This window comes from Cebus imitator, unplaced genomic scaffold, assembly GCF_001604975.1.
Source record: "Cebus imitator isolate Cc_AM_T3 unplaced genomic scaffold, Cebus_imitator-1.0 Scaffold39, whole genome shotgun sequence".
Classification (NCBI taxonomy): Eukaryota; Metazoa; Chordata; class Mammalia; order Primates; family Cebidae; genus Cebus; species Cebus imitator.
Window position 1 is genome coordinate 7,900,755 of NW_016107354.1, and position 26,573 is coordinate 7,927,327.

The 26,573-nt window shown below is 37.9% G+C and overlaps 1 protein-coding gene across 8 annotated transcripts in view; it reads right to left on the reverse strand.

Moving 5' to 3' along the window:
• Positions 1-26,573, reverse strand: part of SAAL1 (serum amyloid A like 1) — a 46,416-nt gene that overhangs the window by 14,985 nt on the left and 4,858 nt on the right. Inside the window, exons 3-13 of one of the 8 annotated variants that reach the window (XM_017525837.2) lie at positions 22,375-22,458; positions 17,851-17,930; positions 16,078-16,137; positions 15,835-15,950; positions 14,969-15,149; positions 12,773-12,855; positions 12,496-12,684; positions 9,219-9,412; positions 6,764-6,856; positions 5,759-5,831; positions 3,349-3,392 (exon numbers count right to left, since the gene is read on the reverse strand). In XM_017525837.2, the coding sequence (XP_017381326.1) occupies positions 3,349-3,392; positions 5,759-5,831; positions 6,764-6,856; positions 9,219-9,412; positions 12,496-12,684; positions 12,773-12,855; positions 14,969-15,149; positions 15,835-15,950; positions 16,078-16,137; positions 17,851-17,930; positions 22,375-22,458 (1,197 nt within the window). Of the gene's footprint in view, positions 1-3,348; positions 3,393-5,682; positions 5,832-6,763; positions 6,857-9,218; positions 9,416-12,495; positions 12,685-12,772; positions 12,856-14,968; positions 15,150-15,834; positions 15,951-16,077; positions 16,138-17,850; positions 17,931-22,374; positions 22,459-26,573 lie in introns of those variants that run through there. The other 7 variants (XM_017525836.2, XM_037737531.1, XM_017525838.2 and 4 more) reach the window with 7 other exon arrangements.

Sequence of the window (26,573 nt, forward strand, 5' to 3'; positions counted from 1 at the left end):
AGATCGTGCCATTGCACTCCAGCCTGGGTAACAAGAGCGAAACTCCGTCTCAAAAAAAAAAAAAAAAAGTTTACTATAGGAATTTGGGCATATCTTACAGACAACCTAAAGCAGGAATTACTGCCGGAACCCATGAGACTCTGACATGAAGCTGGAGAGCAGCTGATAAGGCAACTTTTCTTTCATGCTGTTTCAGTGAGTCGTTACTTCAATAATGATGTGTTAACAAACTACCCCAAGATTCAATGATTCAAAACAATAAGCATTTAGCTACTAATCACAGATCTGTAGGTTGCCTGCAACTCAGCTAGGTTACGCAACTCAGGCTGCAGATTTAAAAAAAAAAAAAAAAAGTTTTTTGAAGGATGGGGTCTTTCTCTGTCACCTATCCGGAAGTGCAGTGACACAATTATAGCTGACTGCAGCCTCGAACTCCAGGGTTCAAGCAATCCTTCTGCCTCAGCTTCCCAAGTAGCTGGGACTGCAAGTGCAAGCTACCACACGCAGCCCAGGCTGCAGATTGGGTTTAGGTTTGCTCCATGTTTCTCATCCTCCATGTCAATGGCTACCCAGGGCATGTTCTTCTCATGGTAACTGACAGGAGCACAAGCAAACTGCTACAAGTACTCCGCTTACATCAGTACCATTAACATTCTATTGGCGAAAGCAAGTGACTTGGTCAAGCTCAAAGCCAACGAACAGGGAAGTACATTCCATCCACTGAGAAGCCATGGCAAGGGCACAGATGCACAGAGGTGAAGAATCGAGAATAAGATCCAATCTGCTACAGGATGTATGGCCTCTATGCAGACCAGCTTCTTCCTCTGTTCCTCTTACATATGACTCTGGAATGCCAGGCCCATTAGGGCAAGATTTTTGTCTGCTTTGTCCACTATATTTCTATTACACAGATTTTGTCTGTTTTGTTTACTGCTGTCTTCCTAGTGCTTAGAATACCTGGTACATAGTGGATGATAAATATGACTGACTGACCCACCAAATAGTGCCCTCAGCCTTGTAAACTACCTGGTCTAGAGTCCAGTGTCCTTGAGCCAACCTGAGTTGCCCATTTGGGTTAGCTGTCATTCCCTTATTAAACCATATGCTGTAACCATGGGAAGAATGTGGGCAGTCCAGGGGCAATTCTGGAGAAAGGAGCATGGATAAGCAGAGTACCCAGCTGTCTCTTCCACATGATGTACCAACACCTTCATGATCCAGTCCATGCCTCTCCATGGAAAGCAAGTACAGTATAGTGGCTAAAAGAATATTCATTAGGCTAGACAGGTCCAGATCCAAGCCCTGGGTCAGCTACTTACGACCTAATTAACTTTCAGCAAGTTATTTTACCACTCTGAATCTTCATTTCTCTATCTATTAAAACGGTGACAATTACCTTATGGGATTATTGCAAAATTAAATAATATACCTAAAGACCTTTATAGTGTCTGACACATAGTAAAACCCTCAATAAATGGTGACCATCTCTAACAGGAAATTAAGTCTGCTGTCTACCATACCCTTGTGTCCTTGGGTAAATTTTGCATCACACTCATTTTAATTTCAACTTTAGTTGACTGTGTTGGGTTGCACACTTAGCCCAAAGTAGCCAAACCACAGATGACCCACAACTGCTTAATATGAAAAGACTAGTAACTAGGCAAGAATTTCTTTCTCACAAATTTAAAGAAATGCCAAGAGAATAGTGATTAAGCTGGGAGAACACACCCCCAAAAAAGAGAGGCTGGTATGTTCTTGATGTCCACATACAAGCTGAAGTCCTAAGAAAGAAGAAACTGAAATAAGGAAGCCAGTTGAGGCAGGGACTCAGACCCTGATGCCACCTCTTTTGGTACAGATCCTCTCCCCTCCAGCTCTGGTTTCAGTGTGGCATGGCCCTCTCCCACAATTGTGATCCTTGCCAGAGCCCTGAGGCATGAATTAGGATAAAATGAGAATACCCTGCTCCACAATGTTACTACATTATAGAATCTTGCAAATGTCCAGGGAAAACACAGTTGTTAAGAAAGGGCAATCACATGGGTACAATAATCATGGTAGAAGGAGCAACCTGATACTACAAAATCTTTGGCTGTGAAATGTGAACTCATGGAGGTTTTCTGGCTTTTATATTACAGATGTTCCCTGGGTTGCATAAAATTGAATTAAAGCAAATGTGACTTCATGGAAATTATCTAAGATACATTATAAAAGCTTAGCAATGCAAAAGATTTTGCATTCTACACAGAAATACAAAGCAGTCAGGTTGATGAACAAATATTATTAGAGGTAAGTGAAAGGCTAGCAGCATCCACCACAAGGTGCCCTCAGGCTTCCAGGCTCACCTTTTTTTTTTTGGTTGCTGACTGAGGTCTGGACTGCCCCACGAGACTCAACACTACATTGGCCCAGGCTCTTGTAGGTTTGACTAGTCCAATGACATAAAAGGAACAAGCATCTTTCATAGTCAAATTAAAGTTTAAATTGTGTATGATTTATTTGCTTTTATAAACCTATTACAGGAAGGCCAGGTGTGGTATCCTGCAATCCCAGCACTTCAGGAGGCTGAGACAGGATAATTGTTTGAGGCCAGAAATTCAAGACCAGTCTGGGAAACATAGTGAGAACCCATTTCTACAAAATAAATAAATAGGCCAGGTGCGGTGGCTCACGCCTGTAATCCCTGGCTTTTCGGAGGCCAAGGCAGGAGGATCACCTGAGGTTGGGAGTTTGAGACCAGCCTGGCCAACATGGTGAAACCCCGTCTCTGCTAAAAATACAAAAATTAGCCAGGTGTGGTGGTGTGCGCCCGCAACCCCAGCTACTCAGGAAGCTGAGACAGGAGAATCGCTTGAATCTGGGAGGCAGAGGTTGCAGTGAGCCGAGATCACATCACAGGAATCCAGCCTGGGCAACAGAATCAGACTCTGTCTCACAATAAAATAAAATAAAAATGAATAAATAAATGTTAGCTGGGCATGGTGGCATGCACCCAGTCCCAGCTATTTGGGAGGCTGAAGTGGAAGGATCACTTTAGCCCAGGAGTTCAAGGCTGCAGTAACCTATGAGTGTGCCACTCCATCTGGCCTGAACAACAGAGCAAGACCCTGTCTCTAAACAAACAAACAAAACGGTATAATAGAACCCCGTGTAACTGTCACCCAGCTTCAGCAACTCCAACTGATGGCCAGTCTTGTTTCATCTACTCCATTAACCTACTTCTTTCCCTTTGCCCCAGACTATTTTGAAGCAAATCAAAGACATCATACTATTTTACTATAAATAAATAACTTTTAATAATGGTTCTTAGATTGGACTCCAAACCAGCAACAAAAATATTCTACTCACAATGCTGAGGCAGGACTTCTTGGGCACAGGGGTTTGAAACCAGTCTTAGCAACAATATAGTGAGACCCGTATGTCAAAAAGGAAAGAAAAATATGGTAAAACATGGTATGGTTAAGAGGGGCATTTACCTATTTCCCCTTTTTTAAAACTTCTGACAGAAGCATGGAGGAAATTAAAGTTGCAAAGTGGTAAAAGAACACATGCTCAAGTAGAATAAATAATCCAGTCCTAAATTAATATGAACCTATTTTTTTTTTAAAAAAAAAGGCTATTGATTAGGTTGTAAAGAATATTAGTTAAACAAGAATATTAGTTGAAGAAATACAATACTGGAGTCATAGATTATCAGCTTCAAAGCTAGCTCAGACGCAGCATCACTATTGCCCAGTCTCAAGAACAGATGATGGTGTTCAATATTTCATGTACTTAAGATTTTCTGAACCCCTAACAGGTTTTTTTAATGCTTATAGTCAGTTTCTACATGTGTTCCACCAAAAAAAAAAACAGTACATCAGGCTCAGAGGTGGCTCTTAAACTTTCTCCCACTTACATACCAAAATTATTTAGTAACTAATTCAAGAAAGGCAATAAGAAATGTTAAAGATAGAGTGGGAAAAGTCTTTTGATCTGAAAGATGAACCTACCAAGAAAACAACAGTTTAGCTATATCCCATTTTCTGTAGGGGATAAAATATCTTTAAAAAAAAAAAAAAGTGGAAAGAGACCATGTCTTCTTTCTTAGTGGTTTAGGTCTTGAAATATCAACTCAATAACAAATGCTAACTCAAGATCATTTTGCATTTTTCCTCTCCCCTGCAAAAAAGTATAGGGAAAAAAATAAGTGTCCATTTGTGTGTATAATTTCAATTGTGTATAAAATTTCATATTTATGGTCCTGGAGGAAGCATCATTTCAAAATATCACTGCAACTGATTCAAGAACTTAATTTTGTGAGTGAATTCTTCAGATCATGTAGCATTAAAAATGATTTAACACTGGTCCCTTAAAAAAAAAGTATCATAATTTATAGATATGGGATGTTTTCAAACATACCAAAATATTATGAAAATATGTACCAAAACTCATGTTAATAATAAAGAAGTAACAAAGTAAACACTACGGGTCCAAGGCAGAAATGTGAGCGGAAAATAAATTGGACACTCCCAGCCTTCCCACTACTATCCTCTTTCTCTTTCTCCCTCTGTAACTTACCATTTGGTGCAATACTCCTTCAGGTACATAAGGTCCTTGTGCTTCCCCTTTTAAAACATGCTCTCAGAAAAAAAAAAAAAATATGAAGTTCATGTGCACTGAGGTAAACATAACTAATAACCTCAAGTATTATTCTTACTCAGTATTTGCATCTTAAACTTAAAAAAAAAAGAGTGGAATTTTTGTATCAGCTAGCACATAGGAGTGATTTCATCAGTGTTTTTGAAATCTCAGGTTGAATACAGTCAATTCAGCCTATCAATACGGTCAGCACTGAGGACATGCAAATATACATACAGTATAGTATATATAAAACTACCAGTGAGATTTCACCGGTAAGATTTTACTTTTATGTTCCAATTCTTTTCAGCAGTGACATTTCGAACAATAAAACTACCTCCCAACTGGAAATCATATTATCTCTTACCAATAAGATTATGCAATGTTTTATGAGCAAAAATCTCTCAAGGAAAGAAAATAAAGTATGAGGCAAGACAAACACTTTAAAGCCAAAAAACTCTGATATAAATTGGGAAGGGGCTGTACCAAAATCGAGGTTTAGAAAGCTGGCTTTGTTAAAACACACATAAAGACTTGGTAGGAAAAAGCCGCTTCTTTCTCCCTTTTCCTTCCTGAATGTGGATAAAGGCCCAGCCCCCTTAATCACAAGACAATAAGCATGAACACAAAGGTCTACATGGCAGACTGCATGAAGGGTGAAAGGAGTCACCTTATTTCACGTGGACTTTTTGCATAAGGTTCCTGAAAGACGTCAGATTCAGCTGCTACTGGGGGGGTTTCTGTTACTGCGGCTGAATATCCTTACAGTGGATACAAAGACATAATTCTCACTTAAAAAATTAACAGCCATGAAGAAAATCCTCAAATCTCTCATATATCCTAAAACGAACCTCAACGATAAGCTTAACATTTTTCCTTTCCTCAACTGAGGAAGATAAATATTACATAATATAAAAATAGGGGTGACAGTGGTGAAACTCCAGATTCCAAAATTAAAAAAAGTGAGACAAGTCTAGGAGAGAAGAAGGGCACAAATGTAATACCAGACAATTATGCTCTAATAGGGGCTTTGACTAATATTCCCAATAAGTCAATTTCAACTCTCAGTGAGAAAAATAAAGTTTATTTCTTGTACAGAAATAACTCCAATTCAGTTTTTAAGTCTGAACCTTCAAACCTGGGAAGCTTTTTTCCAAGTCATCAGCAAGGGCCTTATCAACTTCATGTAGGATTTTAATAAAATCTTCCACCTGTGAATCAAACAAAAAAAATCAAACACAACAGAGAAAAAGGTGGTTTAAAGTACTGATTACTCTACCTGTGGTTTCTAAATGGTCCAATGGAAAAGAAATGCTGGCAGATCTTCAGATGACAGTAAAAGTACTTCCTAAGCAGTCTTCTAAAATGTTCTCCAGGAAATGACTATGCTTCCATTCTGTTTTACTTTTGACCTAGTACTTCTCCCCCTGCCTATTCTTTACGGTCTGTTCCCACATTCTGTCCTTTGTTTTCCTAGAAAATTTCCTATTTTGAAATCTGCTTCTAATGGTAGGAAATGTGATATAATTTGAAGAACCATATAAACCTACTGACTATTCCTAAGAATCTCACTTTGGCTTAATATATATGCTATCTATATCCTTTCATAACAGAAAGGAGTATTATAAATTTAGAGCTGATTTTTTCCTCTTAAAATTGTTACTCTCAATAGTATTATGAATTTTCCAGTAGTCATCTTTTTAACTTTTATTTTAGGCTCAGAAGAGTCTAAATGTCTAAATTGTGCGTTTGTTACAAAGGTTTGTTACAAAGGTATATTACATGATGCTGAGGTTTGAGGCACAGATGAACCTGTCACCCAGGCAGTAAGCCTAATACCCAATAGGTAGTTTTTCAGCCCTTGCCCACCCTGCCTCCCTCCCTCCCCTCCTCCTGCAGTCCCTAGTGCCTTCTGTTTCCATTTTTATGCCCATGGTATCCAATGGTTTAGCTCCCACTTCTAAGTGAGAACATACGGTATTTGGTTTTCTGTTTCTACCAGTCATCTATCTGACAAAGGCATTAAGTCATATAAATTGTATATACTATTTTGTTTTGACAATGACCTTGAAATCAAGTGCTTACTTGAAAACATTTAATAATACTATGAAACTTAGCCACCTATACATGTACCCATACTTACCACAGGGCTATAGAAAGGAAGAAGGTTTTGAAATGCAGAGGAACACTTCTGTTTGCTCAGCTGGCCCTCCTTTACTCCCTGAGCCACGGTCTCCTAAAACAGCACAAGATTCAATGTCAAAAAACGACAATTTCTCAAGCTTTAGTGAATAAAAACAAATCAGTATATACAATTCCCTACTGACCCCATAGGCATTTCAAATGTCCCAACTGAACCCACTGACATCAAGGAGACTTATGCAACCCAAACATCTTCTCCAATGTAGTCTTTACTCTAGTGAAGGGCACATCTACCCACCCTGCTACACAGACCAAAAACCTGGAACATAGTCAAGACTTTTCCTTCTCCCCTGCTGCTGACCCCTCCCCGCGAGTGTTCAACTCTGTTCTACCAGATCTCTCTTACTGCATCCCTCCTCTCCGTTCAAACTTCAGTCGGTTAGGCTGTCATCATTTTTCAGATTATTCTTGAAGATTATCAACCACGCAAGCCTGTTGGTTGGTCTCCTGCTCTCCAGCCTCAACTCTCTCTACTCCTTCCTCGCTATTGCTTTTGGAGTAATCTTTCTAAACTGCTCATATCACTTGGTGCTTAAAAGAAAAAAATCTTTAGTATCTCCTCTGTTTCTTCAAGATTAAGTGCAAATCCCCTAAATATGGCATATAAGAATTTGCATAACATAGCCCTAGTGTATTCTTAGTCCACCTTCCTTTGATGTTCCTACCACTTAAAAGTTAAGAAATATCAATGTCCCTTGCTCCAAAAAACAAAAGCAACAGCAAAAAAAAAAAAGCAAAAAAAAAAAAAAAAAAAAAAAAACACAAGCAATGAATATATGGAAAAGATGCATTTTTACCCAATACATTTATACAAATAATCAAACTGGATAAATTATAAAAAAGTAGGAAACACAATCAATATATGACATCCAAATATTTCAATCTCATTAATTTAAAATGCAAATCAAAATAAGCCACAATTTATCACCTGTTGAACTTCACTTGACATAAAAATTATAATACCCAATAATAAGGGTCAAATAAAAGCAACATTTTCACATGTAAATAGCATTTTGACAAAATATGGGCATTATGCCCTAGCCATCTTCACATCTATAATGTTGAATCCAGTATTCTGTAAAACCTGCTAAGGTAACAACTCCAAATCTGGAGAATACAAATATGGAAAAGAGAAGCAAGACAACTAATAATAATAATTTTTTAAAAAAATTTGGCCAGGGAAGGTGGCTCACGCCAGTAATCCCAGCACTCTGCGAGGCCGAGGCAGGTGGATCACGAGGTCAAGAAATACAGACCATCCTGGCCAACATGGTGAAACCCCCATCTCTACTAAAAATACAAAATTTAGCTGCGTGTGGTGGCACACACCTGTAGTCCCAGATACTCAGGAGGCTGAGGCAGGAGAATCATTTGAACCCAGGAGGCGGAGGTGGCTGTGAGCCGAGATCACGCCATTGCGCTCTAGTCTAGTGAGAGTTAGACTCCGCCTCAAAAAAAAAAAAAAATCACGAGATTAAGAGAAACTTTTTGTTTTGTTTTGTTTTTTGAGACAGAGTCTCACTCTGTCACTCAGGTTGGAGTGTAATGGCACAATCTTGGCTCACTGCAGCCTTGACCTCCTGGGCTCAAGCAATCTTTCCATCTCTGCCTCCCAAGTAGCTGGGATCGTAGGCGTGTGCCACCATGCCTGGTATTTTTTGTAGAGATGAGGTTTTGCTCTGTTGCCCAAACTGGTCTCAAACTCCTGGGCTCAAGTGATCCGCCTGTCTCAGCCTCCCAAGAACTGCGATTATGGGCACCTGGCCAAGAGAAAGTTCTTGTTAAGGAATACTCTTTTAAAAATTCGGTGGGTATGAGTAAATATACTCTTCATAGTTATATTTATAACATTTTATATTCATAATACATAATACAATATATTCATAACATATTCACAATCTATTTCTTTCCAAATATATGGATAAAAAGAATATGGTCAAAGGAAGAATGTTAATCACTGAACATATTCAGGGAGAATATTCCTTAGGAGAAGTTTGCAGTAAATTTTGAAAACTGATTATTTGGTAAATTAGGTTTAAATTGGCTCTCAGTAAAAAGTCTTTCAACTAGAATCAAGAAAAATACTTATAATACAGTGTTAGGGAAATGAGCAGTCTGCATATGCTGGGTGAAAGTATATGAAAATGCATTTATAAATATATATGCATGTAAACATATGTTTGTCATACATAAATATACCAAACTACATCAACTAGTGGTTTTTAAGATTATAAACTCATGGTGATATTAAGATTTTACTTTCTTTATCTTCCCAAATTCGATATCACTTTTATATTAACAAAATAATAGCAGTAATAATAAAGTTTGGAGCATTAAGTTGTACACATGACATCATCATCAGTACTTATGACATCATTATAGTACTTCTTTCCTACCTTTGTTAATGCCTGAAAAATATTAGAAAGAAATTCACATAAAATATCCTTTAAGATTTTCAAGTGGAAATCATCTTGGGTTAAATCAGTCTTTTTAGTTTCGTCTGTGTTAGACTCTGCCGAGTTCTCTGGTTTCTTCTGACACTGTTCCATATTTTGTAAGACCCGAATGAGGCTGTCAATTAGAGGAAGATCTACTGTATAAACAAATCAAGAAGCATTGAATTGGCCAGTAAGTTTGGTTTTTCATTCATATGTATTGAATTAGTGCTAGACATCATTATCTAGACATCATTATTTTAGGTATTATAGATACAGTGGTAATATGACCAAGATGTCAGCCTATAAGTGGCTTATATTTTTATACTTTCAAATAAGTAAATAAAATAGACCATTTCAGATTTTGGTAAGTTCTATGAAGGAAATAAAAGAGGAATACAATATAATGGCCTAGCAGAGAAAGCTCTCTGAAAAGGTGACACTGAGTTGAAAACTAAAGCAATGAAACATCAGCAATTAAAAGAGCCCCGGAAGTCAGGCCTGGTAGCTCATGACAGTAATCCCCGCACTTTGGGAGGCCAAGATGGGCAGGTAGCTTGAGCCCAGGAGTTTGAGATCAGCCTGAGCAATTTGGAGAAAACCTATTTTACCAAATACAAAAAATTAGCTCACAAGATTTTTCTACCACCTCCACTGTTCCATCTTAGTCCAAGTTATAACATTTCTTGCTATGAGTCAATTATCCAAGCTCTAAAAGCCTCCCAACTCGTCTCCCTTTTGTATCCATGACCCCCTACATCTCTCATCAAAACAGCAGCCTATTAAAGTCAGCTCATGTGTAAGCAACATCTGCTTAAAACCCACCATGGTTCCCTACCTCATTCAGAGGAAAAGGCAAAATCGGAACCTCCATACTCTACCTCTCTAGCGCCATGTGCTACTTTGCTAAATCCACCTCAGCTATATGGGATCTCACTGTTCCTCCTCAAAGACACCAGGCATACTTCTGGTTTACGGCTTTTATGCCTTCTATTCCTTCTGTCTGGAAAGTTCTTCTCCCCAAGTATGCATATGACTCCCTCCATTCTCTCCCTAAGATCTGTACTCAATGCCACCTTCTCAATGATGTAACATATCAATAAATGAAGATCTTAAAAATACTCAACATTTTTTAAATTAAAAACTCAATAAAATAGAAACAGATTAATACTTCCTTAAATGGTAAGACATATATCTTTTTGTTGAGGGGACGAAGTCTTGCTCTGTTGCCCAGGCTGGAGTACAGTGGTGAGATCTTGGCTCACTGCAGCCTCTGCCTCCCAGATTCAAGTGATTCTCCTGCCTCAGCCTCCCGAATAGCTAAGGTTACAGGCGTGTGCCACCACGCCTGGCTGATTTTTGTATTTTTGAGCAGAGACAGGGTTTCACTATGTTGGCCAGGCTGATGTTGAACTCCTCACCTCAGGTAATTTACCCACCTCGGCCTCCCAAATTACTGGGATTATAGGTGTGAGCCACTGCATCTGGCTGTAAAACATTTATCTTATACCCAATAATGCTTAACAGTAGAACTCTAGGATTATTCCTAATAAAATCAGGAACAAGGGAAGGATGTTTTCCATCATCACTATTATTTAACACCAGAGATACTAGGCAACCCAGAAAGAAAAAGAAACCACAGATAAAGAATTGATAAGATATATCTAATTTAAGCCAAAGCACTATCAGATAAAGCCCAAAGATTATTATTGGAATGACTATTAAAAATAGTAAGAATTTGGTAAGGTTACAGGAGGCAAAGTTAATATACAGGAATCAATAGCCTTCATATATTCCAACAATAATCAGTAGAAGAAAACATGTCATAGACAATAGTAAACCCAAAGGATAAAATATCTAGGAATGAAATTAATAAGAAATATACAAGATCTATATGAAGAAACCATTACTGAGGGACAAAATAAGACCTGAACAAATGAAAAGACATAACATATTCTTATAAAATTAACACAATATCAACAAAAATATCAGTTTTTGTTTTTGGAGCTTAAAGTTAGTGGTAAGAATAGTTAAAAACATTCTGAAAACTTAGAATGAAGAGGGATTCACTCTATTAGGTATTAAAACATAAAACCTTAATATTTAAAAACAGTATGGCTACTACTATGTAAATAGAGCAATGGAAATAAATAGAATATATAGGGGAATTTAAAAAATAATTATGATGAAATTTCAAATCAGTGTAGGTAAGCTGGATTATTCACTAAATTATGGTGAGATAATGGGGTAGCCCTCTGGAAAAAAAACGGATACCACTAGTACCAAAGTTAACGAAGGGGGGAAAAATTAAAGCCACACTTCACATGTGACACCAGAATAAATTCTAAATGAATCATGAATTTAATTGTAGTCATAAAAATCATTCTGTGAAAGAATATGTATTTACATAGGAAAATATTCATTTTTATTTTCTAAATGAAATGTTGGCTAAAAAGCAGAATTTAAAAAATACATATGCATGCATTGGATGGTAGATTTACAAGCATCATGTTTCCTTGATGTTTTTTATAAACTGTATACATTTTTAGGCAGGGTGCAGTGGCTCATGCCTATAATACCGTCTCTATAAAAAAAAATTTTTAATTAGCCAGGTGAAGTGTCATGTGCCTTTAGTTCCAGCTACTCAAGAGGCTGAGGTAAGGCAATCGCCTTAGCCCAGGAATTCAAGCTTGCAGTGAGCTATGATCCTGCCACTGCACTACAGTGTCGGCAACAAAGTAAGACTCTGTTTTAAAAATAAGTAAATACCCAGGCGAGGTGGCTCATGCCTGTAATCCCAGCACTTTGGAAGGCCGAGGTGGGTGGATCACTTGAGGTTAGGAGTTAGAGCCCAGCCTGGCCAACATGGTGAAACCTGTCTCTACTGAAAAAATACAAAAATTAGCCAGGCATGATGGTGTGTGCACCTGTAATCCCAACTACTCAGGAGGCTGAAGCACGAGAATCACTTGAACCCAGGAAGCAGAGGTTACAGTGAGCCGAGATCACATCACTGCACTCCAGCCTAGGCAACAGAGCAAGACCTATCTCCAAAAAATAAAAATAAATAAATAATAAAATAAGTAAATAAATATAATAAAATAAATTTTTTAAGTTTAGCATGTAACATTTCTATAATTAGGGGAATGAAAGCATTTTTAAAAGGGAGAAACAAAAAGAAAAAAAGGGAAAAATAAATGAAATGAAAAACAAAATGAGCCTAAAAAATTGTACTTGCCTTTTTCTATCTTTAGATATTCTTGCTCAGTCTGTGAGGCATAGATGGCGCACAACACTGAAAAAACAGAGGCTAGCACCGTTTTCTGTTCTTGAAGAATGATGGGTGGATCATCAGACTGGCAGAACTCATGGCAGACCAGGTCGAAAAGTAAATTCCAAATATCTTTTCCAGTATCAGGACAATATACTTAATAAAGATAATAAAGAAAGTAGTAATTTAAAATCAGCAAAGAATTAAATGAGTAACTGTAGCGCATCCGGATAAACCGTCTTACCAATTGCTTGAATTCCATCATCCACTGTAGTAAGCAATTGTAAAATATGCATGTAAACATCAAGCCATTCTGGATTTTCAGAACTAAAAAGAAAAGTAAAAGCCACAACTTTACTGTCCAGGGGATTCCAATCATTCATCCATTCAATGAATACTTATTACTCTGTGCCAGCCACTGCTCTAAGTGCTGAGGATAAAACAAGGAAAGGAATGAAGTCTCTATGCTCATTAGAGCTTTTATATTCTAATAGAGGAAACAGCAAAAAAAAAAAAAAAAAATCACAAATATTATATAATGTAATCAACACACACAGGCAAGAAGTAAAAAAATCATTTGCCTCTATCTCATAAAAGTAACAATGCAGAAACCTGCTAGTTGATACTTTATCATTTTGGTTTGCTTGAATATCAGAACAAAAATGACTGAGATTTTTAGAGTATGAGAGTAAGGTCCACTGCACCATGCATCAACAATGATGTTCTGAAAACATCTCAGGATTATCCTAGCTCTCTAGCTGAGAACACTAAAACCACATAAGTCTAATTCTTATGATCAACAGTTTGCATTCTTAAAAATCTAAACAGTTTAGAAACTCAAAATTGTAGTTCTTCAACCAAACAAGTGAAAAGACAGTCAACAATTAAAACAATGGTTTGGCAAATGTTTATTTAAGTACTTACTACTTTCAGGGACTATGTTAGGAACTAAGAAAACAGATGTATAAGATGTTATCCCTATCTTCATAAAGTTTATACTCAAAAGGAAAGAAGATTCCTAGTGGGGTAATTATAATAAAGTGGTATGCATGCAGCACTATAGGACTAGGAACTTCGCAGAGCAAGGAGACTTCATTTGCAAGGTCAGGGAAGGTATCTTATGAAAAATGATGTTTACACAGAAACATAAAGGCACAAAGAAGTGTTTGAGGTGGAGGAAACATGCTGTGCCAGGGTCTGGCGACAAGAGAGCCTGGTTCAACTGAAGAAGTAAAGCAAGCTTCACATGACTGAAATGCAGAGTACAAGGAATAAGGATAGAGAGGCATTCTACTGGGCCTATAAGCTGTACTTTATTATTTTGAGAATTTTTCATTTATTTCATTATTTTTTCGCCTATTTATTTAAATTTTGGATTCAGAAGATACACGTTGGGGGTTGCTACATGCATAATGCCGAGGTTTGGGAATACAAATGGTCCCCTTCACCCAGGTGATGTACATAGTATTCCAGCTGTGCTTTTTTGGTTTTTTCTGGACCTTATCCTAAGGAAGGCAACTGAAAAGACTGAAGCATGAGAGTGAGATGAGTGTGTACTTTACACAAACAGCTTTTAAGTCTAGGCTTGGGAAGAAGCAAACATAGAGGCAGGGAATTCAAGTAAAAAAATGTGGCAGTTCTCCAGGTGAGAGACAATAATGGTTTGATTGGCATGGATGGAATCCCAGGAAAAGTCAGGAATAAGGGTTGGAAGCTGACTACAATGGGAAAATACTGGGGCATTCAGTAATGGCTTCTCCATTTCTTCTATGTTATCCAAATAGGATAATGATTGCACCATTTACTGATACTGAGGATACTGATGAAGCAGATTTAGGGAAAGATGATGAATTTAATCCTCACTTGGAAAAAGGACACAAAATTAATAGGTTTTGATGTGGCTTACTCAGCACTAATAATGCACTAAGCAAACTACTAAGCAGATCAATTTCAAAATTAATTTTCCAGTGATTAGCAATAAATAGTTTTAATGACCTGTAAGACCTAGTAATCACTCTTGGCAAGACATTAGAGTCCCAAATTCACTTATTGAAGACTGGCATATAAACACAAGAAGATAAATAAATAAATAAATGACGTGCAACGTTAGAAGCTGTTAAATGTTCAATGTAAAATAACCACACGAAAATGTTTTCTCTTTGATTTAAATTACATAAAATTTCTGATGATGTTAAGACAGAAACCACATTTAATGTTGAATAACAGCCTATAGCTAAATGATAATATAACAGGAACTTTGTAACCATACCATTCTTGCAAAAAGCAAACATGCTGCATTACAAATATTAGTAGTGAATCAATGTAACAAAGAGTGACTGTATACTTCCTTCTGCTGCAAGGAATCTAACAAGACTTATATCTGAGAATACTTCTAGCAATTGCATTTTCCCAGAACACTTGCACGAAAGAGCTCACCTACCGTACTTGTTTGGCAGCCTCAAGTATACAGGGCACAAGCCTAAAAACTGGCTGCTCTTCAGACTCTTCCTGGGGTTGGTCTAGAGGCTGAGAAGCCCCATTTCTGACCCATTCCAACATCAGTTTCTCATCCAAATCAAAGAGCTTGTCCACAACCTCCCCCACCTTCACCAGCAAGTCAACTGCAGAGAATAAAACAGATATTGAAATGAGAAACAAACTGTTAAAAGCAATAGGGTTAAGCAAAATTCTAAAGCTATTCTAAGAAAGCCAAATCTAGCTCAAACAGTACCTATTCCAAGGGTGATTTACTTATCTCCTATGTTTAAATTTGCTTATATTTCCTTATTTTTAAATGAGGAATTTATCAGTGTCCCAGGAGTTTAAGAAATTTTATATCTTCTTCAATCAAAAAACTGTCTCCAAAAAACAAACACACAAAAAGCTGGGCATGGTGGCTTACACCTATAATCCCAACACTTTGGGAGGCTGAGGCTGGGTAACTGCTTGAACCCATGAGTTCGAGACTAGCCTGGGCAACAAAGCAATACCCTGTCTCTACACAAAATTCTAAAATGAACTAAGTGTGGTGGTGCATGACTATAGCCCCAGCTACTGAGGAGGCTGACAGAAAGATACCTTGAGCTCAGGAGTTAGAGGCTGCAGTGGGCTATGATCACACTACTGCACTCCAACCTGGGTGACAGGGCAAGATTCTGTTTCAAACAAACAAACAACTTTATTACCTTGCACTCAAGCCTTTTTTTTTAAAAAAAAAAAAAGTGACTTCTAGAAATAGTTACACGGTTTCCTAAAAATTAAGTAAAATTTAAAACAATTTTTTTTCTAGAGTACATGATGACTCACCATTTGTTGAACTTGACATAATGAAGCAAATGCTATCATAAATAGCTGGATGTTCCCGGATCCTTTCAACCCAGACACTGGCCACTTCTGCCTGGGAAAGGCAAGTAAGCAACAACCTATATGGTAAAAGTGGGTTGAATTTCTACTTTTCAAAAACAGTAAAGGAAATTAGAAAATAAAAAATTAACTTTCTTAGCTACTCTTATGAGTAACATTATAGAATTCATAAAAGGAAAAGCATACCTGCTTGTTTCCAGAAGAGTAGGTGGGTCTGAATCATACAAACAGTGCAACAACACCTGCCTACAAAAACACAGAAGTTAACTGATATGCCTCACTTCTCGTATTTAGAGTATCAGAGTTTTCATTTCATTTTTTGAACATCTTTATTGTGAAATACAGCATGTATACTGAAAAGCCCAAAATATACAAATCTATAAAGAATAATTCTAAAGCAAACACTCGTGTTTCCAAGAAACAGAACAGAGCTGCATCTCTGTAGTCACCATGTGTCCATTCCAAATCACAATTCTCTTTCCCAGCTAGAAATGATGACCATTCTGACTTTTCCAGCAATCATTTCCTTACTTTGCTCTATAGTTTTATTATTTTATATATTTTGGTGTTGCTTTATACCACAGGTAAAAGGATTAAGATGCCATGCTGAATAGACATAATCTGGGAGGTTATTTGGATTCATGAAGATGCTCAAGGAAGGGAGACAGCATATTAAAGAAATATTATACTTATTCTTTTGAGTCTTCATTTATTTGCTGAAAACTATGTATGTAAGATCCACCCATGTTGTTCCTGTAGCTGTTGTTCTTTGATACACTGCTGCAGAGCATTCCCATTGTGTGAAGATAACACAGTTTATTTTTCCAGACTATTGTTGATGGACATTTGTGTTGATTCCAATTTTGGGCTATTTCAAGCAATTCTCTATAATATTTGTATGAGTTATTCTGATGCACACGTGCACAGTTTCTCTTACCATATATGCCCACTATGAGCTGGTCACAGCACATGCATATGTTCCAGTGTGACCAGATAATGCCCAACTATTCTAAAGTGGTTCAACAAATTTATATCCCATCAGCATTTAATTGAATTTATAACATTTGTTAACATTTCTCACTTGCAGATTTTGATAGAGAACACTAGAGACTGAACATAATCCTAAGTCATTTGTTCCATGAATGACTGTAAATTACTGAGGAATAAATACCCCGAACTAGGATCTTAAAGTGCCTCCACAACTAGGAGTTATCTCTTTTTGAGAAACCCAGGTACTTGAATCCTGTAATAAAACCCTTATGGCACCAGCTCTGACAAAAACTGCCTAGAACAGTTTTCTTAACCTATTTTGGGCACAAATTTCTTTGAGATTTTGATTAATAGCCATGAACCCTTTGCCTAGAAAACTAATATACCCACAAAATTTAGCACATTATTTCAGGGCATTCCCAGAACACAGTAACCACTTGGGTTTCCTCCATTAAAAAACCTTCTGCTCAGGACTTTACACATGAAGAAGAGAACTAGCCTCAAAGCAGAAATATGACTCTTTTAATCACAGGAGCACCCCTTTATCTTCTAGTTTGTTGGCAAGTCTTACCCTCTAAGTCAGAGATCTCAGGATGACATTATTCAACAAATCTAGTTTCTGTAGACTCCAGCTGAGTCATTGGGTTCCTTGCACCTAAACTGTTTTAGATTCCAGTTGGCTGCCCCATCTCCAAGTTTTGTCCCACTGGTTTTTCCCCTATCTGGCTTACTGGCAACAGCTGACAATTCAGGTTCCCTTGCTACTGAAGAAAACAGGCTTAAATCCTGAATCATTTCAGTACCTCCTGAAGAAGCCCCTAGCTATCATCAACACACAAGAAGTTCCTAGAGAGTGTGCATCAGGACAGAGGAAGGACTGTTTTCGGATTTGCTACTTTTCCTATGTATAGAATTTCCTTAAGGATATAAATGAATATATTAAAAATGTCATTATATAGTAAGACTTACCCAAGATTTTCATCACTGCTGATGGACACGCATATCTCTTGGAAACAGGCCATATTACCTAAAATTCCCACACAGATTTCCTGCCAAATCAAATTTTACAAGTCACAATGGCTCTAAGGTGAAAGACACATAAACAGAATTATCAACCTGAAAAAAAAAAAAACTTTCACTGAGCCAAGTTTTGGGGCAAGGTGGAGGGGAAGCAGGATAAAGAAATACATATACTACCTATACCCTAATCTGGACAAACTTACCGTATCTAAGAAGGGATGAAAGACATAGAAAAAGAAAGGGCAAAGGCAGGAGCTATGGAAGAAGAATTCTTAACAATAAAATGAGTTTAAAATGATTGATAGGATTGAGATATGCAAACAAAAAGATGTTCAAATAAGGGGAAAGTATCAACAAAGGCAGGAAGGGAATCATGTACATGGCTAATACAGTAGACAATAAAGAAAGTACTCTGGTTGTGGCACAAAGTGGGTGAACAGCATAAGGTAAATATCGCAGGTATAAAGGACTGAGATTAAGGGCTGGGAATGCCATGCTGAAGAGTTAGACTTATTCTGGGAAGTTATTTGGAATCATGAAGATGTTCAAGGAGAAGAGATAACATACTGAAACAGTATCTTAGATTATTCTGGCAGCAAAATGCATAATATATTAATATAGTCCCTCTTTAGCCACGGTTTCAGTTACCCATGGTCAACCTTGGTACAAAAGTACTAAATGGAAAATTCCAGAAACACATAATTTATATGTTTTAAATTGCATGCCTTTTCTGAGTAGCAGGAAGAAATCTTGCACCGTCTCACCCGGAATGTAAATCATTCCTTTGTTCAACATATCCACACTGTATATGCTGCCTGCCCGTTAGTTACTTAGTAGCCATCCTGGCTATCAGACCAACTGTCATGGGATCACAGGGCTTGTGTTCAAGTCACCCTTATATTACTTAATAATGCACAAGAGTAGTGATGCTGGCAATTTGGATACGCCAAGGAGCAGTCGCTAAGTGCTTTCTTTACATGAAAAGGTAAAAGTTCTTGACTTCATAAGAAAACAAAACAAAAAAATATATGCTGAGGTTGCTTAGGATCTATAGTAAGAACAAATCTATCCATGAAATTGTAAAGAAGGAAAAAGAAATCTGTGCATATTCTAAATAGGGTTTAATACTATCCCTGGTTTTAGGCACTGGGGGCCTTGGAATGTATCCCCCAAGGATAAGGGGAGACTAGTGCCTAGGGAAAAGAAGTTTAAAAGAACTTAAGAATCTATCTCAGTAACAGTTAATTAATAAGTAATAACAGTTTATTACCACTCATTATGGCCAGGTACTACTCTAGGCATTTTCCGTGTATCATTTCGTATAATAATTTAGGAGATACGTACTAATAGTATCCCCATTTTTTTTTTGGATGAAGAAACTAAGGCACAGAGAAGTTAAGCAACTTGCCTAAGATCTTAAGATCTCCAACTAGAACATGGCAGAGCTCCAGGGCTTGAGCATTTAACACTATTCCTAACTGAACCTCAGTAATCAAGATGCAAGAGGAGGAGGGCTCTCAGGCATGGAAAAGAATGAAGCTGACGAAGACTCTCAAGGTGAAAGCAAAATAATCCAATGTGACGATAAGGAAGAAAGCAGTTGAACTTGACTCCTAGGTTTCAAGTTGCCTCATTTCCCCAGTCAGTGATATTGGTCCCACTGACAGGAAAATTGAAAAAGAAAGTGCATGAAAAGCTATAATGAGTTCAGATAGTACAGTGTTTCCAAGCTTGCTGAAACATAAGAATCACTCAGGGAGCTCATTAAAAATACAGATTTCCAAGTCTCATCTCAGATCTACTGAATCATAATTTCTAGGATAGAACCTGGAAAACTATTGTTCACCCGGCATATACCAGGTGATTTTTATGATCAGTTAAGTGTGATCATAAATCACTGAGAACATATAGAATCCGGGGTTTGAGAGTAGAGCTGACCCTTGAACAACACAGGTTTGAATGTGTGGGTCCACTTATAGGTGGATTTTTTCCAACCAAACTTGGATTGAAAATACAGCGTCCTCAAGATGCAAAACCTGCATAATAATGCAGAGCTGGCTTTTCATACACACAAGTTCCACAGAGCTGGCTGCAGAATTATGTGTGGATTTTAGTATGGGGGAATGTCTTACAACCATCCCGCATATTTACCAAGGGACAACTGTACAGCATGCAAGCAGAGAATGCCTGAAGAAAGTTGGAGATGTGACATCAGTTACCAGAAGGGAAGTCAAGGTTTTGCTCCCACAGGCAGAGTTGCAACTTAAAGGTGTAAAGAACACATAAGTTCACTAGGAAAATGAATATAATGAGAACAAAGAATCAGGTTCTACACCTTAGAAAGCGTCCATATTCAGGACAGGATAATAAAGGAAAAAAGAAAAAAGCCAATGAAAGGTGAGAGACAAGAGACTGAAGAGGTCAGAGACCAGAGAGTGAGGTGGCACAGGAGCTACAGAAATGGAGTTTCAATATAATGTGAGTGGTCAAATGTTGGGAAATGATTAAGAGTGAGTAGGGGCAGAAAAAAAAACACATACATTTCCCTTATAAACTAAAGAGGGACTAACTGAACTTCCAATCAAAGATAAAGTTTTTCAGTCTTGGCTGTTCACTGCAATCACCTTGAGAACTTTAAAAGCTGCCTGGAGTCTCACACTTGGAGATTCTGCTTTAATTCATCTGGGGTACGGCCTGACTCAAGATTTTTAAAAGTTCCCTAGGGCAAAGCTTCTCAGAGTGTGGCAATGCTCCAGAGCACCAGCATCACCAGGGAACATATTAGGAATCCTGGACCTACTGGACTAGAAACTCGGGAGGTGGAATTGACAATTAGTGATGAGGGGACATAATGAAGTTTGATAGCCCACGTGCCAGGTGATTCTAACATGCAGCCAAGGCTGAGAATCACTGCGGCAGCAGACTATGGTCAACAGATACACATACAATAGTATGACTAATTCCTAAAAGGTGCCATTCCTGACATAAGCTTATTCCTTCATATACTGATAGTGAGTAAATATATTTAAGACAGAAAAACTCTGCACAGAAATAGCATAATTGTCAAATCTTACATTAATACAAGGACTCAAGGAAAAAGTGGTTAATCAGGCCCTAATTCAGACAGAACATTCTACTTAAATAAGAATTTTAATTCAATCTTCAATTGGCAAAAATATACTATGGAATTCTCCATTTTATAATCTCAAAGAAAGAGAGGAAATACAGTACAGTGGTTATATTGGAGTCAGGCCTAGGCTGAAATCCAAGCTCCATGTTTTCCTAGTTGTGTGACTGTGAACACACATCTTCACCCGAGATCTAGTTCTTTAAAAGTTTACCTCACAGTAGTAAGACCAGGTATTCAGTAAACAGCAGGTTTTCATAATAATAATTATTGAACAGATATTTACTAATCATCCATTATATGCATAGCACATGGCAACTCAATTGGCAATAAAGCACAGTACACTGTACAGTACATAAACACCTCTCCTTTAGTCTTTATCTACTGTTTTTGGCAGTTTACTAACAGCAATGACCATTGAAAGCTTACTTACTGGGGAAGGTGTGGGAGGAACAGTACCACCTTGAATAACAGATGCAAATACTGAGAGGGGACAGAAGGCACACAAAAGGAAGCACGGAGACAGCATGAGACAGGGAGTAGAACGATCTGGCTAAATCAGAAGGGCTATCTGGCTATCCAGATTTTATGCTGGAAAGATGAGTTAGGTTGAGAGTAGAAGTCTTGAGCAGCAGGCTGAGTTTAAAATGGTTTTCAAGCAATGGTGGATTTTGTGAGCAAAAAAGAGCAATCAACTGAGAAATGGGAGGCCCGAGCCCTGTTCTCCATTCTGATACATACTAGCAGCATAACAGTGGTTATGCCTAACTCGTCTCCAAAGCTATTAAAGCGTTAATCTTCCTGATCTAGCCTGAATCTAAACTTCCATGATTCTAATAATTTTAAATTATTGTTATTAATAATTTAATATTTTAAATTATTACAGACATGTGGCTCACATGCCTATAATCCCAGCACTTTGGGAGGCCCAGGTGGGAGGATCACTTGAGGCCAGGAGTTCAAGACCAGCCTGGGCAACATAAGGAGACCCTTGTCTCTACAAAATAAAAATAGTAATTAGCTGGGTGTGGTGGCTTATACCTATAGTCCCAGCAACTTGGGAGGCTGAGGTGGGAGAGTTCCTTGAGCCCAGGAGGTCAAGACTGCAGTGAGCTGTGATCATGCCACTGCACTCCAAGCCTTGAAAACACTGTGAGACCCTGTCTCAAAAATTAAAAGAAAAAGTTTTAATAGCAAATTACCTAGGACCTGGCAATGTCCGACAAACATCTGAAGGTTGATTTGTTGATTTATGGTAAGAAAATCAAAGTGAGAAAAATAAATGACTATCCAGCACTATCTGCTCTTATTGCTTCAAAGAAGGCTTTAGAAATGTACATACTTACTCTTAATCGAGGACACTTGGACTTGGCCAGTACTCCCATGAATATATCAGGAGCGTTAAATTCTTGGAGAAATAAAGCCACATCCTGAAAAGAAAAATTATTATTAACTTGGATGTTGAATATTCCTCCCTAAACCCCATAGCTTAGGCAACCATAAAATTCTATATTAAAATTAGAATTTTAGATGCAAGAAAAGCCAAACCACAGGGTTAGGAATTGTGTCAACAGACAAAAGTGATGTTACGGTCTTTACGGTAACTGGTCCCAGACAATGGAACAATTCCATAAACAAATCTAAACTACCTACGACACTCCAGAGGATTATCCTACTCTTTTCTGCCCTGAATCTATTTACCTTAATAATTTTCCTACCCACTAGGAATTCTCATTAAACACATTCAAACACATTTGCTGATTACATATCAGCTATTATGCTAGAAGTGAGGGATAAAGAAAAGAGTAAAACTCCTGGGCGCAGTGGCTCACATCTGTAATACTAACACTCTGGGAGGCTGGTTGGGAGACTGGTTAGAAGGCCGAGGTGGGCGGATCACTTTAGTCCAGGAGTTCAAGACCAGCTTGGGCAAACATGGTAAAACTCCATCTCCACAAAAATACAAAAATTAGCGGGTGTGGCAGCACATGCCTGCAGTCCCAGGTACTTGGGAGGCTGAGGTAGGAGGATCACTTTGGGCCTGGGGAGGTCAAGGCTGCAGTGAGACATGACCATGCCACTGTACTCCAGCTTGGGCGACACTGCGAGAAAAAAAGGAAGAGAAAAAAAAAAAGAGTATAACTTGGCTGGGCGAGATGGCTCACAACTGTAATCCCAACACTTTGGGAGGCCAAGGCAGGTGGATCGCTTGAGCCCAGGAGTTCGAGACCAGCCTGGGAAAACATGGTGAAACACCATCTCTACAAAAAATACAAAAATTACCTGGGCATGGTGTTGTACGTCTACAGTCCCAGCTACTCAGAAGGCTGAGGTGGGAGGATTGCTTGAGCACGTGAGGCAGAGTTTGCAGTGAGCTGAGATCTCGCCACTACACTCCAGCCTGGACAACAGAGTGAGATTTTGTCTCAAATAAAAACAAAATTCCTTCTTGTCCTCCAAGAGCTTAAAACACGGTAGGGGAAAGAAGCTAAGAACTGCTATTGGGTCCTGTCCAAAACCAACACTTGTGTTTTCAAAATTATCAATAGAATATAAATTCTGGTCACAATGTAACTGCAGTAGCCTCATAACTTCTTCCTAGAGAGTCTGCCAGTGTCTAAAGGGGCAGAACATACATAGCCATAGAGAAGCACAACATTTGAGTGAACATGTGATTCCAAATGGGCCAAATCTCACCTAGAAATGTAAGACAAAAGGTAAATCAGTTTTCTTGGGGACTTGCACTGTAAAATATATAAATAAAATTAAGTTTCTGGTTATCCACTGCCTCAGATTTTCACTAAATTTGAGGTATATATTTGAGAAGCCTTAACTTAAAATATAAGCTGGATGGCTTATGTGAAAACTCACCCAGAAGGACCCCAGAGCATCTCAAAGAAAGAGGCAATTATCCTCCACAGCAAATGTAACCAGTAACCGGCCAGACAACTGATTGGGAGGGACACACTCTACTTACTAAAAGACCATAGTCAGGGAAAATACTATTTTCAAGGATAACACTCTAAACTGAAAGTCATTAACAGCAGATTTTCTTCACTGTAAGTGATCAAGCTGTCTGTCCTGTGAGCAATTCTGTCACATGCAGAAATGTTTAAATTTAATGATAATTCCTTAAGTAGCACAAGGATGGCCTAACAATATCAACACCAACAGTAATAACGGCAATTAACATTCATTGACAAGTATTAAATGCCAGGCACAGTGAAGTGGACTGCATGCTATTTCATTTAATTCTCAAAACAACTCTATCAACTAGTTATTATTAGCCCCATTACACTCATAAGCAAACTGAAGTTTTAAAAGGTTAAGCGAGATTATACAGTCTCAATAGAGCAAAGCTAGGATTTGAACCCACATGAGTCTGATTTGAGCCTATGGTCTCTTTTTTTTTTAAAGAAATGGGGGTCTTGTTATGCTGTCCAGACTGGAGCAGTGGCTATTCACAGATTCACAGGCATTATCATAGCTCACTGTAGCCTCCAACTACTGGGCTCAAGTGATCCTCCTGCCTCAGCCTCCCAAATAGCTGGGAATACAGGCAAGTACCCAGCAAGACTATGTTCTGAAACATCACAACATGCTACTTCTCAGATATTCATCTATTCATTCATTACTCACCAAATATTTTCTGAAAAACCTAATAGGCACTGTTTTAGGCTCTAGGGACACATCAGTGAACAAGCTAAATAAGGGATCAGTCCCATGGAATTTTCATTCTAGAGAAATGAACAAACAATAAATACATAAACAACTAAACTATACAATTTCTAAATGCTACAAAGAAAATAAGATGGTATGTGCTAGAAACCAAGATAAACGGGGCTACTTTAGACACGACATTAGAGAAGGTATTTCAGAAGAGGTGACATTATGCTTTGATGAGAAGGAATTTAAATCCATCAGAGGACACATGTAACTGAGTGAAGTGATTCTGTGGGAACACAAAATAAGAAAGGGTAATTCTGCCTGGAGTGTCTGGAGTGGCATCACAGAGGAGGTGACACTGAAGCCAGGCCATAAACAATGAGAAGGATTTTGCCAGCTGGAAGCCATTCCACACCAAGTGGCATGAACAGCACTCATAGACACGTGAAAGTATAGTTAGTATCTGGCAGTCTCTAATCCTCGCGCACTGAATTCATGGTTACAGAGCAATAGGAGACAAGGCTGAGATATAAACTCACTAGACTTTGTGCCAGGGACCTCAATGGTCAGCGGAGAGCTCAGTTCTGAGTGGTGCCTCAAGGGCACCTCTTATAAGGGAGCAGAAGAAGACCAAAAAGAACATGACTTTGCCCTCCACCAACAACCTCCTTCAAACAGCAGCGCTGTTTTCTCAATTTTAAAACTGTGATTTTCATTCTAAGAGTTCATTTAAAACACAGGTTTTATTTATTTAAAAAAAAATTTTGTTTAACCATAATTTATCAATAATTGTAGAACAAATAGAAGGTAGATCTGAACAATACTCTCAACCAACCTGATCTAACGGACATTGATAATAAGATACTCCACCCAGCAACAACAGAACACACATGCTTTCTAAGTGAACATGAAACATTTACCAAGATAGACCATATTCTGGGCTATAAAACAAGTCTCAACACATTTAAAAGGATTCAGTGTTCAGTGACCACAGCAACAGAAAGATAACTGAAAAATTCCCAAATATTTGAAACTTAAATTATCTACGAACCAAAGAAAAAGTAAAGGATATTAGAAAGTATTCTGAACTTTCACGGACATGGTAGCTTACACCTGTAATCCCTGTACTTTGGGAGGCCAAGGAGGGTGGATCACTTGAGAGCTGGAGTTCAAGACCAGCCTGGCGAACATGGTGAAACCCCATCTCTACAAAAAATGCAGAGCGAGACCAAATGTTGGAAAATAAATAACACAAATCTTAACCCATTGGTCAAGGTAGAAATAAGAAAGGAAATGGCAAAGTAAAAAAAAAAAAAAAAAAATGTAAACACAACATATCAGAATTTGTAGAATAATGGTAAAGCACAAATATTTAGGGAACATTTTTATAGTACTAGATGTCTATCTTTAAAAAGAATGATTTCAAAGTATAAAGTACGTGGACAACTGATTTTTGACAAAGACACAAAAGCAATTCGTGGAGAAAGGACAGTCTTTTCAACAAATGAGTTAGAACAATTGAATATCCACAGGCAAAAAAATAAAACTTCAATCCATCCTTGCACCATATACTATACAAAAATTAACTCAAAATGGATCACAGACTTACATGCAAAACCTGAAATTATAAAGCTTTTAGGAGAAAATATAAGAAAACAACACAGTTAAAAAGCAGGCAGATGATTCAAACAGGTACTTCACCAAAAAAGATACACAGAGTAAAAATAAATACATGAAAAGATACTCATCATTAGGAATTCAGGAAGTCCAAATTATAATCACAATGAGATATCACTACATACTTATTAGAATGGCTAAAGTTAAGAAGACTGACCATACTAAGTGTTGGTGAGGATAAGGAGAAGTTCGACCTGGAACC